This window comes from Tyto alba, unplaced genomic scaffold, assembly GCF_018691265.1.
Source record: "Tyto alba isolate M040663 unplaced genomic scaffold, T.alba_DEE_v4.0 Super-Scaffold_38, whole genome shotgun sequence".
Taxonomy (NCBI): Eukaryota; Metazoa; Chordata; class Aves; order Strigiformes; family Tytonidae; genus Tyto; species Tyto alba.
In genome coordinates, this window is record NW_024881313.1 from 13549567 (window position 1) to 13576183 (window position 26617).

General features: G+C 38.4%; 1 protein-coding gene across 5 annotated transcripts in view; it reads right to left on the minus strand.

Annotated features, from left to right (window-relative positions):
• The window catches only part of UMAD1 (UBAP1-MVB12-associated (UMA) domain containing 1), an 85663-nt gene that overhangs the window by 10539 nt on the left and 48507 nt on the right, over nucleotides 1-26617 (minus strand). For all 5 annotated transcript variants that reach the window (XM_042802239.1, XM_042802241.1, XM_042802240.1 and 2 more), the window contains one exon: nucleotides 9868-9953. In XM_042802239.1, coding sequence (XP_042658173.1) covers nucleotides 9868-9953 — 86 coding nt within the window. The remainder of the gene's footprint in view (nucleotides 1-9867; nucleotides 9954-26617) is intronic.

The window sequence follows — 26617 nt, forward strand, 5'->3', positions numbered from 1 at the left end:
CAATTGGGAAAAGATGCATAAATCAGAAGTTACTGTTTCAAGAATAAAAGGAAATCTCCCCCTGACTAATTGAGGTAGTCACCAACATCCGTGAAATGTCTCCCTAGAACATTAATATCAGTGAGAGGAAAAAGACAGAGGGATAACACTTTCCATCTACAATAAAAGGAAAGGAAAAGGAAATGATCTTGGATTTGGTTTTCAGTAAAAAGCTAATTAAGTAGAGTCAAAAGAAAATAATTACTAGTCTGAACCCAGGTGATGCTTCCTCCAGTGATACCTGTGGACAAGGTCCTCAGCCGTGCTTTCAGAAGCTTTATTATGTAACTAAACCCCTGGATCTTCCTAACTCTCTCTCTCTCCTCAGTCTTAACATAAATGGATTCTCAGGCAGATGTGTGAATAAAAATTGCTGTACTAAGTCCTTTGTTCTGAAGGTTTTATCATGCTGCTTAAAATCCAAGCATGTGGCAAGACTAGAAATATGTCCTATTTAAAAATTTAAAATATTCTAATGCCGAAAAAATGAATTAGGCAAGTATCTCCTAGCACAATACTCAACCTGCTCTCTCTATAGAGATTCAAATCAGTAAGAGAAAGGAAGGATAGATATTTGACTTTAAGTTCCTCCATACACAGTCTGTAGCTGGAGCACCTGTCAACAGCACCTTCAGCAAACGGTTACCAGAAGCCAGAGTTTGTAAAGCTTCAGTCTACAAACAGTAACAAGACTGAATTGTCATCAGCACCTACTGCTTAGGCTTTTGAGATGCAGGAATAAAAGCAGGATGATTCTTATAGCATTAAAGGACCAAATTATTAATGATTAAATAAACAAATAAATTAAAGGGAACACATATTGGTCATCTCTTTCAATTAAGGTGGCCTCTTTCAGCCCCCTGGTTCTCTATGGAGGAAGATAATTGGACCATAATTAAAAGGAAGAAGGGTACTTTTTAGGCTTTTAAAATAGATTAATTTTTATCAAGCAGGACTACTAATTGCATTACAACACTAGAAAGTACTCTTAATATTTGTAATACTGTGGAAACAAAGAAAAGAAATTTGCACACAAATAATTTCCTATAATTGATTATGTGCTACCCAATGCAGAGTTTTTCACACATCTGGTATGACTGAAGAGTGGTGAAGTTTTTTTGGGCCTTTTTTTTGGTTTTTTTTTTTATGTTGTTTGGTTTTGTGTTGTTTTTTGTTGTTGTTTGTTTTGTTTTGTGTTTGTTGTTTGTTTTCTTAAGGCAGAAATTATAGCAGTAGCATATTGTGGTGAAACAATCAAACCACACTGATGGAAAGTACAGCAAAATATATTCCCATCTTATTAATACTAGCATTTTGATTTGAAATGAGGCAGTTTTCATGTCACATCTCCTTTCCATTAGAATGGATTGCCCACTGCTGTTTGTGGTTTTTTGTGTTTTTTTCCCCCCGAAAGTGGCAGTGAAACTAGCCTAAAGAAATAATTATTTTCCTTACTTGGTATTTAGAGTATTTATTAATAAGCTGCCGTATACTACTGTCTTTCAGTCACCATTTTACACTAATGCATCATGTAAATATCACTGTACCATCAGGCTGTATTAGCATACAGTCTCATCAAGTGATGTACTATCTACACTGCATTTTAGATCAATTTTAGTATTTGGAAAGTCTAGAAGGGTTGCTCCCAGAGGCGGGATGACTGATCAATCAATTTGTTGACAGCAGAAAGTGAACCAGCATTACTGGCTTTTAGTCCCACCACGTGTTTGGGCCAGAGATACAGGATAATGAGTAGTTTTATCTGGGGATTAAGCTAGTCAGAAGATCCCAAAATTAGAGAAAGGCTAAAAAATGTGATGGGAACATCTGGGCACCCAATTTGAGCATCTCCTGCTACAAATAACCATCCAGTGTAACTGAATAAGCATGCAATTCAGTCAAGCATATAGTGAGTCTCCACCCAAACTAAATAGGGAGGTATGCAAATTGTGCTTCTGGATACATGTGCCTTGGTCACTATTTGGAGTAGATGTTCCTTTAGTAAAGCCTGGCTCTCAAAATGAAGAGGCTGCCAATCAGGCCAATTTTACTATTTTACAAACTTTTTACATGTGAGTACGTACATTGCTATTTATAGGCACTAAACAATGAAAATACACCATGCTTATGTGTCGTTCTTTCCCTACAGGAGGTGATTTTGTCTTCTGTTGCTCAAACCTCACCAGTTGTACAAACCGACCACAGCACTGACTCCGGACTCCACAGGCAGGGTGTGGGAGGGACAGGTGTTCCAATCCATTTCTTGTGTTTATGTGTATTTTCTGGCCAGACAGGACATTCAAGTCCCATCTTAAAGAACTGTAATGCTTCCACAGTTCTTGTCATAATGATATCTCAACTGCAGTGAAACAAGGGGTTTAACAGTATTTCACACTTGCAAAGTGCAATAGAAAAGCACTTTGTAAGAGAGAGCTGCATTACTTTTTTAAAAATTAACTGTTTCCTAAGTTCAGAGAGGAAATTGGTGACAACCATGTTAATTCAAAACTCTCAATTCCCACTCCAGCTCCCTATGTCTAAAAATACAATGCTTCCTTTTAAGAAAAAGACAATGGACATAGCATTCTGGATGTTACTATGATTACTAAGTATCTGAAGTAACCTCAGCCATGTATCATATTACACAGAAAACAAGTCTAACTATTCACTTTAGAATTGAGAAAAACTCTACAAGGTGGTAGTCTTACAAGACATCCCTGGATTTTACTGGTTGACCCTGGGTCAATAGATTGCACAAATCAGAGTTGATACATTGTTGTTTGTGAGGCCATTGCAACTAATCCTTTGTGACAAGCAGAAGCAGATTTTCGTATGGATGCTCACATTGCTTAAATTTTACATATGCATTTATTTATACCTAATACATTTTTATATAATATGTACATACACCCTTCCCTTGCCCCTAAACTGCCCAACTGTTGAGGGCAGACAGAAGTCCACTGGTCCATATGTTCTGGAGATCTTCCTCGTATGAAAAGACATCTTAAATATTTTGGTCAGTTACCAAACAGATAACGATTTGAACATTACAATATAATGAAGCTTTATAAAGCTTGCATAGTAATAGCTGTAATATACAATAGTTGATTTTTTTTAGCTGACTGGGCTATTTATCTTCGTTCTCAGTAAGATCACAACCATAAACTGTGCCTTTCTTATCATATGACAGCTCTACTTTATACACACATTTGATCTGTGGCTACGCATGAATCCCCAAGAGAACTGCCAGCTATTGACTATACGTCCAAAGGATGGAGGGAGCTTAGAAAGATGATGTCCATTGCAGCCACCAACACTGAAAACTGTTCATCCTTCTTTAAAGGTAATGTTAAAACTTCACTTCCTATAGCTTATGATCATACACAATAGTTGAGTAAAACATAAGAACTTTCTTCTGAGAGTACCAGCATTCAGAGAAAAGTACATGCTTGATGACTTGCTTCAGTCTTATTCCAGTCCCTTCTAAGAGGGGATAATTTCATTAAGTGATTATTGCTTACATACCCAATTAAGAAGAGAGAAAATATGGACCGACATGTTTTAAGAGCTTTATATGTGAAAAAGAAGATCTTGGAGTTAATATGACATATAACAAGCAATTAATCTAACGAGGTCATAACTAGAATGTTAGTTTATGGGAGCTTAAAAACAAAAAAGGAAAAGCCAATCTAAGCAGCAACATTTTCTACAGACATTATATTTTGTCAAAATAGAGCAAACTAATCACAAACATTGGCCAATAATTTTTAAATACAAACCACCTTCTCTAAAGAAAATATAGGGAATTTAAAATGATGCAGTAAATCCATCCCAGAATGCCTTATTCGAGATTTTAAATATGGGACCCTCTGAACCACAAACTAAGAGTTGCATGGCTGAATAGCAACATGATCAGTAATAGCTTCTTTTCCAATAACTTGTAAAAATAATCAAGACTAAAGCCAAGCTTTATTAAAATCTGGGCAATAATAGATCTGAAAGAACCATTTTTTTTTTTTTATTATTTTTTTTTTATTTTAAGAAAAGGAAAACAAGATAACAAGGCAAAGGTAAGGACTGGGAGAATGAAGAACTGCCCACTGTATGAGACCAGGTTTGAGACCAACTAAGGAACCTGATGGTGCACAAGTCCGTGGGACCTGGTGAGATGTTTCCGCGGGTCCTGAGGGAACTGGTGGATGAAGTGCCTAAGCCACAATCCATGTTTGAGAAGCCGTGGCAGTTTGGTGAAGTCCATGCTGACAGGAAAAGGAGAAACATAACCCCCATTTTTAAAAAGGGAGAAAAAGAAAGACCCAGGGAACTACAGGCCAGTCAGTTTCACCTCTGTGCCCATCAAGATCATGGAGCAGATCCTCCTGGAAACTACGCTAGGGCACATGGAAGATAAGGAGGTGATTGGTGACAGCAAACTTCACTAAGGGCAAATTGTACCTGACAGATTTGTTGGCTTTCTACAATGGGGCTGGCAGTGGCAGATAAGGGAAGAGCAACTGACATCATCTACCTGGATTTGTGCAAATTTTTTGACATTGTCTCACACGACATCCTTGTCTCTAAATTGGAGAGACATGGATTTGATGGATGGGGCACTTGGTGGATAAGGAATCTACTCAGTGATAGCACTCAAAGAATTGCGGTCAATGGCTCAATGTCCAAGAGGAGAGCAGTGATGAGCGGCGATCCTCAGGGGTCGGTATTGGGACCAGCGCTGTTTAACATCTTTGTTGGCAGCATGGACAGTGGGATTGAGAGCACCCTCAGCGAGTCTGATGATGACACCGAGCTGTGTGTTGCAGTCGACATGCTGGAGGGCAGGGATGCCATCCAGAGGGACCTGGACAGGCTGGAGAGGTGGGCCCGTGTGAACCTCATGGAGTTCAACAAGGCCAAGTGCAAGGTCCTGCACATGGGTCAGGGCAATCCCAAGCACAAATACAGGCTGGGCAAAGACTGGATTGAAAGCAGCCCTGCAGAGAAAGACTTGGTGGCATTGGTGGATGGAAAACTGACTGTGAGCCAGCAATGTGCACTCGCAGCCCAGAAATCCAGCTGTGTCCTGGGCTGCATCAAGAGAAGTGTGGCCAGCAGGGCGAGGGAGGGGATTCTCCCCCTCTACTCTGCTCTTGTGAGACCCCACCTGCAGTGCTGTGTCCAGCTCTGGGGTCCCCAGCATCAGAAGTACATGGACCTGCTTGAGCAGGTTCAGAGGAGGCCACGAAGATGATCAGGGGGCTGGAGCACCTCTACCATGAGGACAGGATAAGAGAGTTGGGGGTGTTCAGCCTCAAGAAGAGAAGGCTCTGAGGAGACCTTATATCGGCCTTCCAGTACTTAAAGGGGGCTACAGGAAAGATGGGGAAGGACTCTTCATCAGGGAGTGTAGTAACAGAACAAGGTGTAATGGTTTTAAACTGAAAGAGGGTAGATTTAGATGAGATGTAAGAAATAAATTCTTTCCTGTGAGGGTGGTGAGGCGCTGGCCCAGGGTGCCCAGAGCAGCTGTGGCTGCCCCCTCCCTGGCAGGGTTCCAGGCCAGGTTGGACGGGGCTGGGAGCAACCTGGGCTGGGGGAAGGGGGCCCTGCCCGGGGCAGGGGGTTGGAACTAGACGATCTCTAAGGTCCTTTCGAATCCAAACCATTCTATGACTCTATGATTAGCATCACTGATGCCCCAGAATTACACCAGGTGATCGGCTCAAAAGGATATCTTAAAAGTCTATCAACTTCAGCAGTACTTGCTAATTTCCCTAGAAGAGTAAAAAGAAAAATAATTTTTTTTTCCCCTACTCTGTGCACTCGCAACTCCCATTATCTCTTCCTTGATATTTTATATCTCATAGTATTTCTCTCTTTCCAATTGACTAATATGACCCCTAACCAGATGCCTAGGAAACTGTTATTTGCATCTATTCAGAATCCCTACATAGCAGCTTTACAAAGGATCAATTTAATGAGAATATTATCTGCCAATTCAGATATAAAAAATTTGTTTCTGATTTATTTAGATACTTGCCCAAGACAGTGCACACTAGTATCTATATGCAAAAAACCACATATAGTTTTAAATTTACTTCAGGAAATGGGCTTTCTATCTGCTACTTTCTCAGGTTTTAGTAGTAAATTATGAAACAAAAGGGCACAAGAACCATAACAAAACTATTGCAATATGTTCTATTTATAAATTTAAAATATTCTAATGCTGAAAATGTGAATTAAGGAAGTATCTCCTAGCACAATTTTCCACCTGCTCTCATAAAGAAAACTATGTCCTATGATGGTAAGTATCACAGCAAGGTATATAATTAAGAGGGACTATAACAACAACATATAAATTAGATAATTATGGATTAAGAAATCCCTTGAGGGATTCTCTCTTGCCCTAGAAAACTTATAACAAGCTCCTGAGATAGAAGGCAATAGCTATTAAGTATCTGAGGGAGAAATAGGAATATAAAGAAAAAAAAAAGCAGACAAGCAAACCCACACAGCAAGAGAAAAATTTTAATTTACAGTCGAAAGATGGCTCTCATTTTTGGTAGTTTAATTTAATACATTTACTGGTACGGTTTTCACCCATTAAATATGCTGACATCTGTCGGCTAAAGAACACATCAGATTATCAAGAAGTTCAATATCAAATAAACATGAGCTGCTTCTTAAGGTGACAGTAGGGAGACACAAAACACTGCAGCTATTACCAGAAATGTAATTTTTTGTTGTTGTTATTTCTTATATCAATTTAATAATCCTAGGTGTCCCAGACACCAGTCATACAATAATCTTCATAAATCCTAATTCACAGTCATACCATCTGTCAAAAATATTTTTTATGTCTCCTAATAGATTTGCTACATAATTGCTCTCACAGTAGGACAAAAATACATGGTTGCACTAATTTGCTTTACCAATGGAATAGCTCATTATCAGAAATAACCCAACTACATTACTAGGGTTTCTAGCACTTTTCATATATTAAAACTAACATTTCCATTCTGTTATTTTCTATAACGTTAACTTCCCAGTAAAAGCAGATAAAGATTGAATTATCTGGAAATTGTACCATAATAATGGAAAACTCACGAGCATGAAAAAATAAAACCGTAATATCTCTATTATCATGATGTTGCAGTTAAAATTAGAAGCTTTGTATTTCACAGTCACAAAGAGATTAATTTAAGTTATCAGCCCTGCAGAGTGCTAAGTATTTTGGCCCCAATCCAGAAAAGCACTTAAATGTGCATATGACTTTTAGTTCATGAGCCTAAAACAACTTCAGTGGGATCGTACATGCTTGATTAGGCCCAGAGCACTCATTACCCTGCCAGACAACACATCTCCCAAAGACTGACTCAGCATCAGGAGATGACCCTCCCAAACCTTCATCCGCACTTGTGGAGATGGAGAGGATACCCCACATGGGACCGGTCAAAGCAGAAGCTTTTTCTTTCCACTCTCTGCAGCAGAAAATGAAATGTTTGGACTGAAGTTGGCCTTTGAGAGCACCTTTCCTCCAACAAGTTTCTAAATATCTGCAGTTCTTCTAACATGCATGCAATATCAAAACCTCTTCAAATAATGCAGACCGCAGGTATGGCAGTGGTTAAAAGAGGTTCTGTTACATGTTGCTAGTTGCAGCAATATGATCTTTGTGTAAGCTTTTATTTGTGCATTGGTTTAAATAATTTATGCAAGATTATATAAAAATATGTACTGGAGAATTCAGTAATTGTACAGCAAACAACTCCAGCAGCACCTAAGTAAATGGGAAATTCCAAAGATGATGACAGTTACCAAAAACTATTCCCGAAGATACTTTCTTCAAAATATCAGACTCAAGCTCATTTCGCTTTTGAATAAGTGACCCATGAACAAAGCATTACTTCATTCCTTAAATCACCTTTCTAAAAGCACTTTCCATGTTTCACAAAGTTTACATCTAATAAATGGGAAGATATTTTATATTTTAAAATAAAAGCAAGCTTCCAGCAATTGAAAGATGCAGTTGAAGAACTAAACGCTCTTCTGTTCAACTCTGAATGACAAATATGTAATACTACTTTGCAGTTTAGCAATTTTTTTTAACATACTGTACTATTTTGATGAAGTATTCTTGTTTTAATGCTAACAAGTTTATTATTTCAGTTAAAGTTCTATGTCTCCATGACATATTGAATATGTAATACAATGCTTTTCCAGTGTCACTAAAATGGTAGAGTTCTCCACAAGTTTATAAAAATATACTCACCACCGCAAATAGGGATATTGCTTTCCTAATGGCCAGAATTATCCATTTAATTTCCATGATCCTCAGTTACTCTATTTAATTTGAGAAAACTGAGAATTCCTTCGAGTAAATGTGAAGTCCAAATACCAAAATTTAGAGTGGAATTAGTAACTTAGATACTACCAAATGCTGTATCTTAATTTAAATGATGTCATAAACCAGTTCATACAAGTATTTTTGCGACATGTCTTTTAATAGAAAGGTTAAAATAAATCTGTGTATTTTCACTGTAATATCTGTTATTTTGAAAACTTTGCTTATTTCTTCTAACTTATAAACACTTAAAATCTACACAAGTTCCTATTTTACCAAAATTCTGCAGAGTTGAACAAACCACTGACGCTACAGTAACTGGTAGCTCACAATACCTAGCGAGAACATCACATTAAGGGGAATTATGTCTGTGCAGTAGGTAACAACATCATTCCGTTATACTGCCTCAAAACTGCAGGACTTCAGTCGCAAAACACCCTGGCTCAGATGTGCATGGATCCAGAAGTCAGACTAAAATTTTGCAATTAATTGTAACTAATTCATACTTCCACATTATCAGAAGGCAAAACATTCATTACTTTATGATGAATTAAAGATTTCTGTATCAGAGTTTTTCATTTGAAATTTAGAAAGGAGACTACAGATTACACACACATGTTGACTACTTTTAAAGATGCAACATTATCACACACACCTCTGATAAAGCAAGGGACTTAGCAGTAATAAATATTAAAATGGCACTGAGAAGAGAGAGACAGAGACATGGTTCCAAGGCTAGATATGAGAAAGACAGAAAGTATAGGTTAAAGAAAAAAAACAAGCAAAACACCACAAAACCACAAGAAGTCCAAGCAAAATCTCTCAGAGTAAATATCTAAAACTTCCATTTCCATACGGCAATGGAAAACAGGCTCATACTTATTGCAAAAATGTTTTCAGAGGAGGCAGAGAAGAAAATACATGTACATCATCTGTAGAAATATTCCAAAAAGCCCTCTTTGGTATACATGGATTAAATATTAAATAAACCACATGAAGTAAAAGAAGTCCAGATTTAGAGCCACATAGTACTGAAACAGAAAGCAAACACACAATAAAGACAGTCTACTATACTCACACATTTACAACATGCTACTTATAATGGTAGCCGTGGAAATAAATGATATGTAAATGTTTGACATTTTCCATCACCACTCATCAGGCTAATGCTTCTATGAAATTTATTAACATTTTAGCTACAGTTTCATGCTTGCATATTTCAAGTATAAAAATAAGATACTCAGCAATACCACACAGCTCAGCCCTCTTATTATTTCTTTTACAAATTTGTATCAGTGGCCTTGATAATATTGCCATCTAATTACTAGCAGTGCTTCTTTTATGATAGATGACAAGACAAGCTGAGTGGCCACTCAGTCTATGGAGGATGTGAATATGCTGAAACCTTCTCCTGCAGGCCATTCATGCTTCTTAAATGAGCTGCTATGGAATTTTCATCATGTGTGCATAAGGAAATAGTCTCCTACCTGTGGGGGTTGGTTGTACATTGGTCTGGTCTCTGGAAATGAAGTTTTATCCTTTGACTCTCTACTTTGATCATCAATTGTGTCACCTAGCAAAGTAAGAAAAAAAAAATCTTAATCACTGAAATCCTTCATATTTTATATAGAATAAGAAAAAAATATTGAGTCTTCCTGAAATCAAATTATACAATTCCCTGGGAAAGGGAGAAGTCTGTTGCTACATTTATATTTTACAAATTTGAACACAAAGAAAAGAGAACAACATTGAGAAGTGGTCTGCAAAAGCCTGTGTCAATTAGTTAAAAGGAAAAAATCAGAGGGAAAAAAAAAAAAAAAAGAGAAAAAAAAAAAACAAGGCCCCTATTTTTGCACACTTTAGGACCATCAAGTTCCAATACTGGCTAAGTGTCAAACAAAGGAGACAGCAAGACGAGCATCTGGTGCGAAGGCGATACCAGATACACACATCCATCACATCCCAATCCCATGTCAGGCTAGGAGGACACGTGCACTGTTACTCTGTCCTCATTTGTAACCTCGTTTCCATACAGAGGATATCTCTGCAGGGGTGCTGAAAGAGAGATGTAGCATACTGAGAGAAATTGCCTGGTTTTGACTGTACCAGGACAATGACTACTTGGCAGGCTGGGCATCCTCCCATTGCATAGGTGTAGCTGCCTCTGCCCAGGATTTTACTGAGGAGACACGATTCGGTTTATCCCAAAAGCTGCAGCTGGTACCAATCTAAAATGGGCAGATCACAGCAATAAACTAGAGACAAGAGTATTTTATTTTAAAGACTCTGCCTTTTTAAAGACAGAGGTACTTTATTAAAGGTACATTAATAATTTTATTAAAAAGGTAGAGGTAGTAAAACAAAAACCCCAGCATTTGTTTCTCAGATATTGTAAAAACAAATATCCACCTAGCCCATCTTCTCCAATCTTTGTCGGTGGAAGGGTGTACAAGAAGTTGTAAAGATTTTGTGGATTATCTCCTTCTGCTGTCAGTGCTACTCAGTAAACAGTTTGTAAGAGGGCACAATTTAGAAAACATAATTTAGCCACATAATTCTGGATTTATTTTTATTTGAACTGATACTACTTTCTGTAATGGAGTATTTTGGAAGTCTGTATCCTTAAAGAGTCCTGCAGCAACAATTCTAAATGAAAGAGTTCACGTTACTGTAGTTCAACCCCTTTGCTAAGCCTGTGGTTCTGGCTGTCCTGTTCCATTTTCTCCAGAGATTTAGTTAGAGCAGGCACACCTGGAAGAAGACATGGGAACAGCAGCCAGCTTCTGCCAGTGCCCAGTTAGCTTGGAAGCCCATGACACCCAGGTCCGTGCATGCCTGCTCCACATTGTCATTGGCACCCAAGGACTGACTGGTCAGGTCCCCTGCGTATAATGCAATGTTTGGCAAAGTACCTCATGAAAACAAACAGTAATATTTAGTCATTGGGCATGCTTTTTAATATGCAAGTATTATTCCTAACAGTGTATTTTGAGAATCAGCAATAAATTATCTTTGTTATAGGTCATTAATGCCTATTAATTCCATTAATGTCTGCACTTTTCAAGATCTTTTCTGGGGTTGAAAAATGTTTCTCAGTAAACTAGTAAGTCTCTACACAGAATACTTCAAAGCACTTGTATTCACACCAGCTCTTAAAAAAAAAAAAGCAGTGGAGTTGGGGAGAGACCAAAGGAGTTGGGGGGTCAGTTAATCTTCAGTTTCACCCCACAAAACTGTGAAAAACAGAATTTATAATCATCTATAAGATAATGAGGTAACAGCCATGAAAATAAATTGTCAAACCATTAGTTTACATTTGTAGTGTAGTAATGAAGTAAAAAAGCCTGCAAAGAAAACTTGGGGAGGCATGAAAATGGTTAACAGATATATGAAGAGGACAGTAAAACATAATTTTGGTATGTCTGATGTGGATGAGAGTGCAAACAAGTTTAAATTGTACCAAATTTAGGCTAGAACAGTTTCTCCAGGAGTGCCTTACTTAAGCACTTGAAACAACCTAAGGAAATAGTCTCTCTAAACAGTGGGCCATCTCCAAAAGATTTCAGAGGTAGGTTGAAGAAACATCTGCCATAAATAGTTTCAATCCTGCCAAGACAAGGAAGATTAATGACCTTTTGTGTTCCCCTCTAGTCCTACATTCCATGAAGGATAAGGAGGAAAGACTCCACAGGATACCCCTCCCTAAAACCAGGATTTGTCAAGGGATCTTATTCTGTCTTCATGGAGACTTGCTAACATGTAAGTAGACTGCAGCGAGCTCGACAAAGACCCATCAAGTGTGTAAGGGAAGAGCTGCATAGCCAGTCAGTAGCAAAGGAACAGCTAATAGAAGTCAGTGAGATGACTCACATTGGCTAAAGTTGGGTGTATGCATAATCATACTGAAAGAGAGTTACACCAGAGATTTAAGAAACACAGGAACTAACATTTTACTCCTTGTCTTTACATACTGTTCCTGAGAAAGCACTGGAAAGTTTTTATATGCAAAAAAACAAAAGACCAAATTCACGTGTGTTAATGCTATCCAGAATACACTTTTTCCCTGTGATTAGTTTTCCTTAAGATGAAAAGAAATCTTTGTTTGAAATCAAGACCAACAGGTTAAAAATGTAAAAATGTTCACAGGAAAGGAAGAATAAGAACGGCTCATTTGGAGAGAAATTAAATTTTTTGACTTAGAACTTTGACATCCAACTCCCACAGGTCATAAGTTCTTAAGGAGGCTAACATGTAGCAAAACTGAAAGTGTTTCAAAATTCAAATTGTCTTTGTAAACTGAAGTTTAATGCAGAGCTCTTTTTTTGCTAAAAAAACAAGCAAACAAACAAACAAACAAACAAACAAAAACAACAACCAAAAAAAAAAAACCACCAAACCAAACCAAATAGAACAGAAGAAAATAGCAAAACCCCAACATCTCACCAAATTTCAGGAATGTGGTCCTGCAAGGATAAGCCATGAATCTCCCTATAAACTCTTATTATTTGAGTTAATGGAGTCAGAACAGTTATAGCGAGCTGCACACCAAGCTGCCCAAGATGTCCACTAGGACAGAATAGTTTTCCAGAGAAATCAGTATTTTCGTTGTACTTCTTTCACAGGTTTCTATCTAAAATATCCAAACAGATTATTCATCCTTATTTCTACTAGCCCAAACAATGAATTAACTCTCACATACCTCCCCAGCTCCACCAGTTCCCAACCTTATCAGCTTGCCATAGCTGACCCATCTAGTTTAGCCACCCCCAAATTTTTTTTCTTCAGCTTGCCATTATTTCCCATTGACCTAAATTCTAATCTCTTGCCCTAACTGGAAGTCATAGTTTTTCCTCCCTCTTCAGGCTCTGCCTTTCAAATGCTTCCCTCTGGTCTGGCCTTTCCTCTTCTCCACTGTAACCCTGCAACCTCCTCTTCCCACCTACCTACATGTTAGGAAGGTGGATGAAGGTAAACACTGAATAGACAAACATCCCATGAGGGCACAGACCTTTGGGAGCAGGAACTCATGTGGGTTCTTTTGAGCACTTTATACATTCTCGTTGATAATTTTTGACTGGGGAAAAAAAAATAAAAAACTACCACCAAACCATCCTCTCCCCCCAAAACAACCTGAAATAAACCCCAAACCCAAACAATTTCCCTTACACAATCTTGATGTAAATAGGTATATAATTACAATTTTGCCAAACTAAGCAACTGAAATCTTGGTCTGAAAAAATCACAAACACATGACCTTAGTAGGAAGAGCTACCAAATACCCACCACCACTCCCCAAAAAAGTCTTTCATCAGAACTGAACTGCAAATATGTTCATGGGTAAGGCCAAAGGGACCACTGTAATCATCTAGCCTAAACTCCTGTCTAAATATAGGCCATAAGATTTCTTGAATTAATTTGTTTGAACTACAGCAAGTTTAAAGCTGTACTTTAACTAAGAGATAACAGACAAAATGATTCATTTTACAGAACAATTAGATTCTGGCTTGTATATCCCTTGGTCTAAAAGCGTTATTCAAAGTTTTAGTCATAAAACTCCTATAAAAAAAACAAAACTCAGTCATGTATATATAAAAATGTCATATACTATTTAGAGACTAGAATTAGAAATGAAGGGTGGTCCATGCAGTGCAATATGGTTTACACATCAGCAGCATAATCTGTAATATGCAGGACATCACTGGGAAAATTTATCAGGAAAAAAATAATCATGCTTATTGCTTTAAAATATTACCTTACTTATAAATGGAAAAATACTTTCAGGTTTGAAAGGAGAGCAGCAGACATATTTATACTACTGTCCAGATAAACTCTTATTTCAAATCCTCAGTCTTGGCAGGCTGTTTTTAAGTTATATTAAGCCTCTTCCAGGCCCAAATAAATGGCATTGCACTCAAAGGCCAGACATACGTTTCTCCTTTGATTGAGTTGGTGCTGGATATACACCAACATTCTCCAAGTTCCACTGGTATCTTCTTTTTCCAAGAACTGCAGCCAGGTGTTGCACAGAAAAGAAATACCCAATCCAGTCTTCAGTATGTACTATGTATGTCCCCCCCTCTCACCTGAGAATTTTTGGTTTCTTCAGAAATCTGCATTCAGCTGCCTATGTGGACCTCAGCGAACTCTCGTATAAAAAGGTTCAACCACAAGTTTGGCTTCTACTCAACAAGGAAGTGGCGTTTCTATTTATACTCTTTCCTCTCCAGCATTTTGTTATCCTCAAGCTGTGTAGTCTCTTGATCAACAGACAGCATTTAAAAGTCTATCCCATCCTCAGGTTAAAAAATTAAAACCAATTGTAAATATATTTTAGAGTCTTCTATAAATTAGATTGCCATTTGTCCTGGTCTATGCAGGAATCCTGTGAGACAGTGAAACATTTGCAACACAGCAAGCAGTAACTAGCTACCAAAGACACGGATTTTCAAATGTCAACTTCAGCTTCAAAAGGAACACAGCTATTTTCCATTATACTTCAGTTAGTTGCTTAACTCATTGCCTGTCATTATCTTCTTTATCCTGCATAGAAATGGCAAGAACAAAGACTATTCTGGCTTCTACTTGGAATCAAAAAGACAAAAAGTTTTAAGAGAGGATTAGTAGGTTCTGAAAAAAGGAAAGGCTGACTTTGTGGAAGTATCAAGGTTTTACTGCAGTTTCTTGCCCCCCCTTTCTTACTCATAAATCTTCCCCTCTCTCCCTGAGATAAGGAAGAAAGACAAGCCAGGCACATCAATTTTAAGACACCCTGCTCCAGAATAAGCTCACAGAACTTCAGGCTTCAGTCCACTGATAGTGGCAGTGCTTTCAACCTAGGGAAGTATTTTAGAAGTACTGTAATTCCCTCTCCCCTTTGAATGTCTGAGTCTCAGCAGTCTCTACAATCGCACTTCCATGTAAAGGGGTTTGATAGTATCACTTTTCTGAGTCCTGCTCTTCTCTCAGCCTTAGCCTCCAGCTCCTTCAGCAGGGGTGAAATACGTTTCTGCTCAGTCTCTCCCCAGCCCTGCTTGCTTCTCCAGTGCTCACTTCCAGGGTCTCACAGCTTCCATTTACTTCCAGCACCACTGCAAGATTATTAGCAAAAGTTATTTTCCTTTCTTTGTGCATACAGCAGACAGGCAATCAGCAATGGATGTCAAGTGGCTGTTATTCTGCTCACTGCCATTTCCATCCTCAAGTCTCATCTCAGTTGCCCTGGTTTCTTTCAAAAAGAATCCATAGATAATTTAGTACCAAAGAAGAGTGCTGAGCTACCAATACAGAATATCAGTCAAACATGTTTACCTGCCAATTCCTACCCAATGAGTGAGCTGAGGACTACAGTGGAGTGGTACCAGGGAACACTGATGGCAGTACCCAGAACACAAAACTCTGCTGGTTTTATGGGGTCAAGACAATTAACAGAAGACAGAGGGAAGAACTTTAGAAATCTTTGCTAATGAGCATAAAATCACAAAATAGTTTGGGTTGGAAAGGATCTTTAAAGATCATCTGGTCCAACCTCCCTGAATGGATTGTATAAAATTATAGCAAAATATAATGAACTGTAAGCAATTTGACAGTTCCCATTGGTGATTAACAGGCCACTCAGTGATCCACCTGAATCAAATCAGGCACTGGCCAGTTGCAGCCCTCTTCAATGGGAGAGATGGGACATTATGAATGGTGGTTCTTTTCTTTTCTTAAAAGCGGGACTACCATTCTATCTAGCACTAGTGCTATAAAACCTACACATTAATTCTCATTAGCTTCCACGTGCACATGGCCAAGGCATAACAGCCTTATAAGAATATGTATAGTTGGCAAAACAATGAAGTCATCCTAGTTTCAGGTCACCTCATCCTGGTTTCATATTAAAGCTTTTTGTATCAACAGCAGTTTCATTTCAACAAGCTAATAATACCTCCTAAAAATCCAATATATCAGCAAAAAGATTCTCCACAGCTGCAACTTTCAGCAAAACAAGAGTTTAAGAGTTTATGCTGCATAAGGGTGAATGAGAAGGAAGTCTATGTAAACCCATGCTAAGGCAGAGGTCTGTGTTAGCCTAAGCAGGCTCATGGCAAGTATTTGACAGCCTTATATTGAGTTTCAACAGTGTTTTTATAGCTGGGTATTAAGGGGTCTTACAAATAAATCTTTGATCAGGAGTAGATTTTACCAGTATCTTCTCTAAATATCCTAATGAACTATGAGAAAAATCTATATAAACCCTGCAAAGTGAGAACACTAAAAGACTGATTTCTTCAAACTTGTAAAAGAGAGGGGGGGAAACTAACAAGGAAACATTATCCTGAATGTTCTTGCATTTACAGACACGAAGCAACAAGGCCCAGTCCTTTCCCAATTAAGAGAAATAACAAATCCAACTGCAGCATATGCCACTGAAGATTATGGAAGTGGCAATCCAAATTGTCACCTAGTTTCATTTTGGTATCCCATCCTTCTGCAAGTGATCTTAATGTAGAATCTTCATTTTCCAAAACAGTTCTGACAAGGTCTTCTCAACCCGCATCCCACTATCAAGATCACAGTAAAGCCACGGATTAAAAATTCCCCTACAGAAATATTTCTTCCCCAAATGAGAACTATTAGGAAGATGGCAACAAAAAAAAAAAAAAAAGAAAGGATTAGAGGTTCCTGTAGAGTTTCAGTATCCCAGATCTACATACTTCTAAGATTGCAAAAAGCCTTCTATTTCTGTGCTTTTTTGTATTTCCAACTTCTTAAAAGTTTGACTTAATTCAAAGCTTTCATGTATCCTAAAACAAAGGACCCTTAGAGTTTTAAATCCAACTCCATCTCCAACCACTTCACCGAGGCTAAATCATTCTAACACCCCCAACACGCCATTTAAATGGCTTTCTTTTAAGAGGTGCCCCACTCTTTTCTGAAAGAAAGCTGATGAATCAAAAGCCAAAGTTTCATAGCAACATTTTGGTTGGAAGGAATCCCTGGATGTCACACTAGTCCAACCTCCAGTTCAGCTCAAGGCTAACTTCAAAGTGAAACTATGTTCCTCAGGTGCTTGACAAGATTAATTTGGTTCCACAGCCTTTCTCGTCTCTCAGTTATACATATCCTTCTACTATTTGTTACCTCCAGGTCCACGGTCATGTTCAACGAAAGCTGTAGAATTCGTTCATCCATAAGCCAGGATCCCCGATGATGAAATGTTATTTTACTTTGGTTTTAACTTCTTATACTTTCATGTCAAGCATAAAGAAATGCTGAAGATCAATCTCATTCTGATTTACTGGTGTGATGCACCCATGCAAGTACTTTCTCCTCCATTACACGTGCATACCAGCCTTTCTAAGTAGCTCACAAAAATACTGAACCCCTTCACCACAGCACATCTTTCAGTAGATCTCACTTTTCCATTTTCTATTTGGAAATCCTGTCCTAGAGTTCATTACCCTAGATGCTGCCACACCTCTCTTATCTAGTTTTGCTATTGGAATGAGCAGTCAATATGATTTATCAGCTACTCAATACAACCTTAGTACTGAAGCAACCAACATAGTACACATCCAACTAAGGGCTTATGACATGTTCAATCAATTTATAAGAAAGAAGTTGAAAACAAAAGCTACACAGGAGAAGTGTACATCCTCTAAGTTTTCTGACCCAACAATCATGCTTATCTGGGTGGGTGTGCCAATGCCTCAGGGGGAACCTCAAAACTATTCACTACTCCTCCTTTGTTCAACTGATACTGTTCTGTGGATAAACCCCCAGCATATCTATTATATGTTTGCATGTATCATGAACATTGTCCCTAAAAAAAAAAATCTGTAAAACTGACTGGAAGGCATAGATTAGATGCTATAGGCCAGTCTCTACACGCATTAAGTCACAGTTCTTGACATTCCTAGAGAACCTTTAAATCTTCCTGTCATTCACTTCATCTGCCAGTTAGGCCCCTCCTCTTCATACGAAAACAAATGCAACCTTCCAAACACCAATAAACCATACTTTTCTAGGGAAGCAAACCATTTAAACTACTTTTTTGAAAAATAAAAGTTTTATAAGCTGATTACCTCTTTTTTTAGGTTTATTGTTTACATAATCACTGAATGTTACATTACTGTCATGGTCATCTAAATCAGCTCAATCATTCCACAGAATAAGTATATTGTTTTAAGCTTTAGAATAAAACAATAAATTCCTTAAATTTTTAGATGTTTGGAGAAGTTTAGTGTTAATTTATATAAACTCTTTCCTCTCCACTTCACTCTCAAATCTGCTTCCTGGGTAGTGAAAGATGTCTACACTTAGCATAATCCAACATTGCTATATGGATGGGCTGGTGTGCAACAAGTGCAAAAGAAGCAGCAGTTTGCAAGCTAGATTTTCTTGCATGGTTACAGTCTCCCACTAGGTCCTTTTTGCTTTTCCAAGGGAGGGAGATAAAGACAGTATTATTTGCCTTTACTTGTTCTGTTTCTCTTGCCCAAATTTGTCTTCTTTACCTTTGATGAGAATATAAATCATGACCTTCAGAATCCTTCCTGCGTTTTCTTATTTTGCTTGGAAGGATGATAAAAAGTTTAATCTCAAAACAATAGAAGTTTTTACCTCTTCAGTTCCTGATGAGCAGTAAAAGTCTTTGGGGAAATATTAGTAACAACAACAAACTCAGCTGAAGACAATAGTACAACTCACACAGAGTACTGCTGGCAGGCAACCTTCTCTTAAACACATTCTAGCAGTATCATTTTCTTGTCACTAGCTAAACCAACCTATAAAACCTGTCTCAGATTACAGGTTCAGGTGTTGTTCAAAAGGTAAATATTTATTTTAACATTCAACTTTTGACTATGAAATTAAGATCATTTCTCTATAATCACTTAAGTAAGAGATTAGGGCTCCCCTCCTCCTGTTTTATTCATGATGTGGTTCGAAAGGCAATCCTGTCCAGAATTAAAACAGCAAATTGAAGCCCACTTTGACAAGGACAAAGATTTTCCTAGCACTTAAAAATCTGCAGTGTGGTCTTCCTGTTTAGTCTCTTGGTTACACTGTGTAACTTGCATGTCAGTGGGTCCAGCATGCATTAAAATTATTTGCCTGTCAAAAACTGAGGTGCTGATAGCTTAGTATTTGCATATGAGGCCTGCTACATAAATACAAATTATGTTAGAAAACAAATAATGCAAATTTAAGCTGGTTTCCTAAGGAATTAGATTTACATGACCAATCTTCTGTCCCTGATAACACAGGAAAACACTGTCAAATGTGGCTCAAATTGGCACAGAGATCAAAGACTTGAAGATGTTCACAGATTATAATCATCTGCAGTTAGGTAGTGAAAAGAGACCAGGAGTAATGCCCCAGCTGAAGGAAAAACTCCTTGCTCTCTGTTCTTGGCCTGCTAGCAGGTCAATTGGCAAATATTGCTGGAGTTGGTCACTGGGAATGAAGGCAAGGGAGGCCACTATAATAATGCAAGGAAATAGCCAGGGCTATTGTAATGGGGTAGAAGGACTAGGAGGTACTCAAGGAGGTCCTTGAGAAACTGAACGTCATCATTTCTCCTATTCCAGGAAACGCCATGTTTTTTTCTATCTTGATAGCTTTTCAGGTTATGTTTGAAGAAGAAATAATTTTTACATAATGAAGAGGGGAAAATGCCACAGAAATATTTGTACATCAGTCACTCGGTGTACCAACAGTAGGGTCACTTACATCTCTGTCCCACTAGCTGCTGTGGGATGCACTATGATGAGCAGATGATCATATACCACCTCATCCCAAAAACTAGCCTTCATGTGTGAGCAGCTGCCTACAACATTTATGTTAGTTATTAAGAACTTTTTGTCATATCTTCTAGAAACTCTGAAAGTACCAGAAAGCTGAGTTAATACTCTGTGGAAGAAGCATTAATGCATAAGACAGAACACTCATTTAAGGTAACTTTCATGTGACATAAAAAATCTTTTCCAAAGTAATAATTTCATACTTAAAGTGCTACCATTTAGAGGCATGGAACACTCCTCTCAGTTCTTATTCAAAGTTAAGCCAAATTAATTTAAATCATAAACACCACACACAAAGTTATACAGATATACTGATACACAGCTTATACGTGTCTGTGTGACATACAGGCACCAATATACCTGATGCAGGAAGTTAAACCACAATATCTGAGCTTCCATCAGAAGGCTTACAAATGCTGCCATTCAAAAAACTTTCCTTGCGACATTTTTCTGAAAGTTATTTCCTAGACAGCACCCTGGCAGTCTTATGTCACTGTGTCTATATAGTGTCAATTCTGAGCAGAAAACCTTATGGTACATCCACTGCTGCTTTTGCATTCCTGACACATGCTTGCAGAATGTTTCTGAACACAGCATATTTTGTTTTCCTCTAAAAACAAGTATAAACTCTCTGTTTGGATTTTGTGTAGTAACAAGTACAAGTTTATAAACGTACCTAAAATTGTTACACAAAGGTTTTGAATATTAAAAAAAGGAAAACCTACATCCAAAAGCAATCTCAGCAAATAATTCAGTAAAGCAAACAAAATACCCCTGCTTCCATAACTCCCTGAAATATTACTTTTGATTTACACTGTTAATTCCATTGCATTACTACTATATTCTGATCTACCTCAGACTTATGAAGGGGATCTAAAACCAAAAAACCAACCAAACAAAACAGGTTAAGAAGTAGGCAGTCTCCTTACAAAATGAAACATAAATCCTTTTAACCTGTCCTCAGAAATGGCAAAAACCAGCATGATAGCTAATCTCTGGAACAAATCTCTCTCATGAATAACCAGCTCCACACAGACAATTAAAGGACTACATATATTTATTTATTTATTTATTTATTTTCTAGAGCACATAGGTCAATAATATGGATTAACTAGGATTAAAGTGTTATTTTCAGATTATTTTTGTGCTTTAAACTGGTTTACTATTTCTAGGAACTTTATTCTAAAGCTAGCTTTGTAGAAGAAACTACACTATGGAACTTCTGGTTTACTTTTGATTTATGTTTAAACAACATGGAAATGTTCAGTTCAACATATTAATGCTAGATTGCTTGAATTTAATGGCACTAAAATAAATAGCATTAAATATTCACAGATTTTTAGTATTTCTGGCTTCAGTATATTAAAACATTTCTAACCATTGTATGAAACTTCAATTGCATTTTCATGCTACACAAATGTAGTAGTGGAGATCTGGTAGGAAAAAAAATTAAGTATCAGCACAAAAAAAGCACTAGCAGACTTCTTTAAAAGAATCTGAAGAGCAGGGCAGAGGTTATTTTGGGGAGAACGAGAGATGAATGAGAATTTCTGAACAGAGAAATTTAGTTTACAATGTCTAAAATAGCCCCACCATGTTAAAATATCCATTTACAAAGATACAAGGGCAATGGATGTGAAAGTCCTGCTGATATGTTTTTGGCTGCTTCTTTCACCGAAATGTCCAAACATTTCTGTGTACACCAAAAAGTGACATTAACACTGCCCACAATGCAGAGAGGGAAAAAAAAAAAAGTTCTTAAAAAAAAAAAAAAATCTGCCAGGAATATGTACCATATTCTTATCATACATGGAGAAAATGAAGAAAGGTCATACCTGGCTGTAACTTTTATCAACAGCTGTTAATGGTGTGAAACTGTCTGAGGGCTACAATCACTTATGCCAAGTTATGCCTCCATCAGTCCCTTCCCTATAAACTCTGAACAGTAATGGCATTTTCCAGCTGAAATGAAAACATTTCAATTTGTCAAAAAAACAACAACAAAACCTTCACGTGGGATTCACGTCAACTTCAAGAGCACAAAGGCAGACTGGCAGTTTTCAAAAAAGAGCATTTCTTGTTTCCTCAGATGGCAACCACCCACTTCCCCAGAGGCCTTGGAGAGCTGGCGGGGTGAGCTGTGGTGGGTTTCAAACTTTGCAGCCAACGTTTCAAGAGAACTCCAGGCTTTGGGGCACTCAAGATCCATGGAGATGTGTCAGCTATATTAACAGGGGCCACTAGATCTAAGAAAAACTTCCTGATATTCAGAGATGAAAGCTGCCTCAGGCTTTTGAGCTTGCAATGTTCAGCAGACCAGAAGCACAAGGATTTCTGAATTCCCCAGAATCCAACAGGCAGATTGTCCCAGAGGCTTAAATACATTTTTTTTCCAGGTTCTGTGGCTCCTTACCCACTTGCTCAATGTCAAGTTCCCAGACAGGTCCACCCTGCATATGTAATTTTTCTGCAGAATGTTTTCATGCAGTAACACGATTAGGATAGAGTAAGTATCTGTTTCAAAATACAACACACCAAAAACAGACAAGGCCACCCTACAAAAACAAACTGCGCATATCTGGTAAATCCCTTCTGGCTACTATTTGAAGAACTGTCAGTCAACCTGTAGTGTGAACAGTATTACCTAAGGGTGAGTTTTCACAACATGGCTGAGTCAGGCTAGCAGCTTGGTGCTGCCAAAAGGAGCAGTCCTGCCTCTCCCCCCAGCCCCAGTGCTCCTGCTGTTTCCTTTGTGGTGGTGGCTCCCAGGGTCTCCTGAGCTCACTAAACTGGTTTAAAAAAAGGATAAAAACATACTCCATTTCTTGCTGGGCTAGTTTTCTGACAGTTTAGTGAACTAAATCACAGATGTCAAATGAGCTTGGAGAGCTGGCACACAGGTGATAGAAAGTAATTCTACTTCCAGGAGCAAGAAGCAGGATGACCCATTCTTTGGGCAGCTAAATGGCTCAGCTGCCTTGTGGAAACATAGCCTATCATAGCACCAGGTTTGCTTTCCATTGTGAAAAAACAGAAGGCAGTATTTCGGATCTAAAGGTAATCTCCACTCTAGACATTGTACAAATCAGCATAGGAAGTTTCAAAGGTGTGCTAGCACTCGCATATCAAAAACATGATGAAATTCTTAAACATGCTAAAACCCCCAAACAATTATATTGGGAAATGCTCCTCTGTTATTATCAATAGGCTGTAGGAAACTAGAGATTAATATGTATTTCTAGTTTTCTTCCTAAGCAGTCAACAGTGCAACTAGTTTTCTGTCTTTTGCTTTCTCCTCATGAGAAACTTGTATTCATTTTACTTTGCCAGCCCCAGGAAATCAGACAAGTTAACACCCACTACACTAAGCTGAATTGCTGTGTTCAAGGAGCCATCTCGAGAAGCAAACAGCATTAGTCTGGATGACAGCTTTTTCAGGACTTCCATAAACTAGCTTTAAAAATTACCATGGGCAAAGTAATTTTATGAGAAATCTGAAATCTTATGTGGTCAATGGAAAGAATCCATCCAAGTATTTAATTTCTTGCAGGTACAGTAGTAAAAAAGTAGGTAAGGTCATGCAATTTTTATAAATTTTGTTGAAGATGCATGTACCTGAACCTTGAACATGAGGAATTTTGCAAAGATGAGACCCAAACCAGTCATATTGATATTCTTTCTCATTTCTAGCCATACTCCTTACCATGTCCAATTTGAACTCAATACTGAGAGAAAAGCACTGACCAACAATGTCACCCTGCTGTCTCCCTATAAAACAAACCATCCCATACACAAAGGGCTGTGTTACCAGATACCTATTCAACCAGTTGAAAATTGGCAGATAAAATTCTAGGTCACAAAGACCTGAGCTCCTGTATCTGATAGGCAGCTGCTATGGTAGAATAATGATTTTCACAAAACAAGAGAGAATTCAGTTTCCATGATGCAGTTACTGCTTTACGTGTGCTCTACTCAGGAACATGTCCTATATTCAGAACCTGAAATCCTCATACTGTGATCTGCCCATAATCATTACGCAGCCTGATGTACAGAAAAACTAGAAGGAAAAAAAAATCCAGGGCCATGAACACAAAATGACACTTTCTTCCCCAAAGACACAGCCTCTGTCTGGAAGACAACTGATATCATATCTCCTTTGAGAAGAGGTAAGGGCAACAGACTTAGTGCCTACAGTTTTACACACACAAGCACCGCAGCAGGACAGACAGTGTATGTGGTTGACATCACACCAACTCAAAGTTGTTGAATGTGTAGAGCTGTCTTTCCTCTCTGCTCTGAGCTGTTTGCCCCTGCCATTCCCCTTGTCAGTTCTGAGGCTAGTTTGGCTCCTCAGGGCATCCATTCAGCTTTCTAATCCAGAAGAACTGTTTCTGCTGGGTGAATTTGCTCTCACCCTAGTAAGCAGGCCTGGCTCCCTATCAAATATCTGAATAGTACTGAGTGATGAGACACTAAGAGTCAATTGAGCAGCTCACAAATGCCCAAGGATGTGTTTCCATTCATACCTTTCATTTCTGCCTTCCCTCTTAGAATACCTGGCTCCATCACTCAACCCCTTTGAAGCAATTCACCTTACTAGAATGGCACGACGCTAATCCAGAAGAAAGTTCACAAAATTGCAGAAAAATTAAATGGCAAGTGTAGAGTCTGGAGTGGGATGAAGGAACTGGCCCTCCTTCAGAGGGGACAAAAGATCAGCCCAGCCACATACAGAGCTAGCCTAAGACAGGGTGATTTTCTCAACAGAGCAACTATTTCTGAATGCAATATGATCAGTCGTCTTTAATTGTTGCCTGGATAAAGGTGACATTGTGTGAGACCACGCAAGCTGATCGAGCTGATCTAATCACTCACCACCACTAAAGAGGGGAATTCCTGTTCCCCTCACTCAAAGCGAACAAACATCAGACTTTCCACTTATTAACCCATCTTTTTCTGCAAATTGAGCTGATTGACAAAGTCCAGCAAACACCAGAGTCCAGAAAACACCTGAGCTGGAAGAAAGTAAAATTCACTGAAGTGGAAGAAAGTAGCACCTTTGCTTTTGGGTGGCAGCAAGCTGATAAAATCAGATAATCTTCACCCTCAAAACTGCTACTGGCCAAACAACTCTTAAATGATCAGACATGGGAGAAGACAGCATATAGAATTTTGCCTTTGAGATATCCCATACTACTCAACTTTAAAGCTTCTGTGGTTAGAAAAAATTCCTTTGCTTTACTGTCCTGCCCCAAAGGGATTAATTAGGAACAAAGCCCTCAAAAATAACCAGTCTCAATCTTTCTAAGCAATTTGGAGGTTAGAAGAATGTGCCTGTTGTGAGTTTGTCAAAATGTGGTGTACAAATGCACAGTGTTTTGGGGCTAATTTATTGGGAAAGGGGAACAGCTGCAACATAGACCCCCTAAATTAGGAGATCAAGCTCCCCATGCAGCTATTGCTAACAGGCTTTCCCAGAAGGCACCTAATATTAAATGCCTGCTCCGTATGCAGGGAAACATCTTCCCATCCAGTGACTAAATTGGAAGAATTGCTCCCAAATGAAGACATCTGAAGTCAAACACTCCTGTAAGCAACCTAATCCATTATTTCTACATCATTCTCCAACCTGAAGGGTAGGCCGAATCCAGGCAGTTGTTCTGAAAGGTTGAGATCATACGAAAAGCTCTGCTACAGCAATAAGAGTTTCAGATATGGGATGTGAGCATGCCTCTAAGAGCATCCCAGCAAGTGAAGAGATGTGGGAAGGAAGAAAATGCTCTGGGACAAGAGATGCTCCAAGCACCCTCTACTTGCCTGAGGTCCAACCCATATTGCAGCCACCCTGCACATGTTTTCTTTTAGGCACCAGTGCAGGTGAAATGATGCCTGCAGTGAAGGAATGAGGTAGGAACAAGGGTATCTGCCTTATTCATGGGAAGATCAAAGCCAGAAGCACCAGGGGACGGCAGTCGAAGCTTCACGTGGACTTCAGTGTATATGTTGAATGAAGATGTAAGAGAGGGATTCTGAGTTTGCCTTAATAAAAAACATTGTAAAAAGTAACTGGACTACAAGTGTGTTCTAAAGCATGATTTCTTTCTCCCCATCTGCTTCTTTGATCAATTTACAGTTATAGTTGCAATCACAAGTAATGAAAATACAATAGATCTTAGAATAATTGTCTCTTTATTACTGACCCAAAATCCCAAAGTAAAATCTCAGGACATACCTCTGTATCCATAGCCAATCAAACCTTCTCAGAACTTTGTCACAGGGGGTCTCGAGTTTAAGAAAGGGGCTCTCAGTCTCACACCATCTTACTTCTAATACATGGGTTTCAGGTGAGTATAACCAAAGCTTGAATTCCCAGCAGCACATCAGAGAATGGAGTTCAGAAAACAACCTGACCACCTTTTGATCTACCACGTGCGATCTTAAAATATCCCAG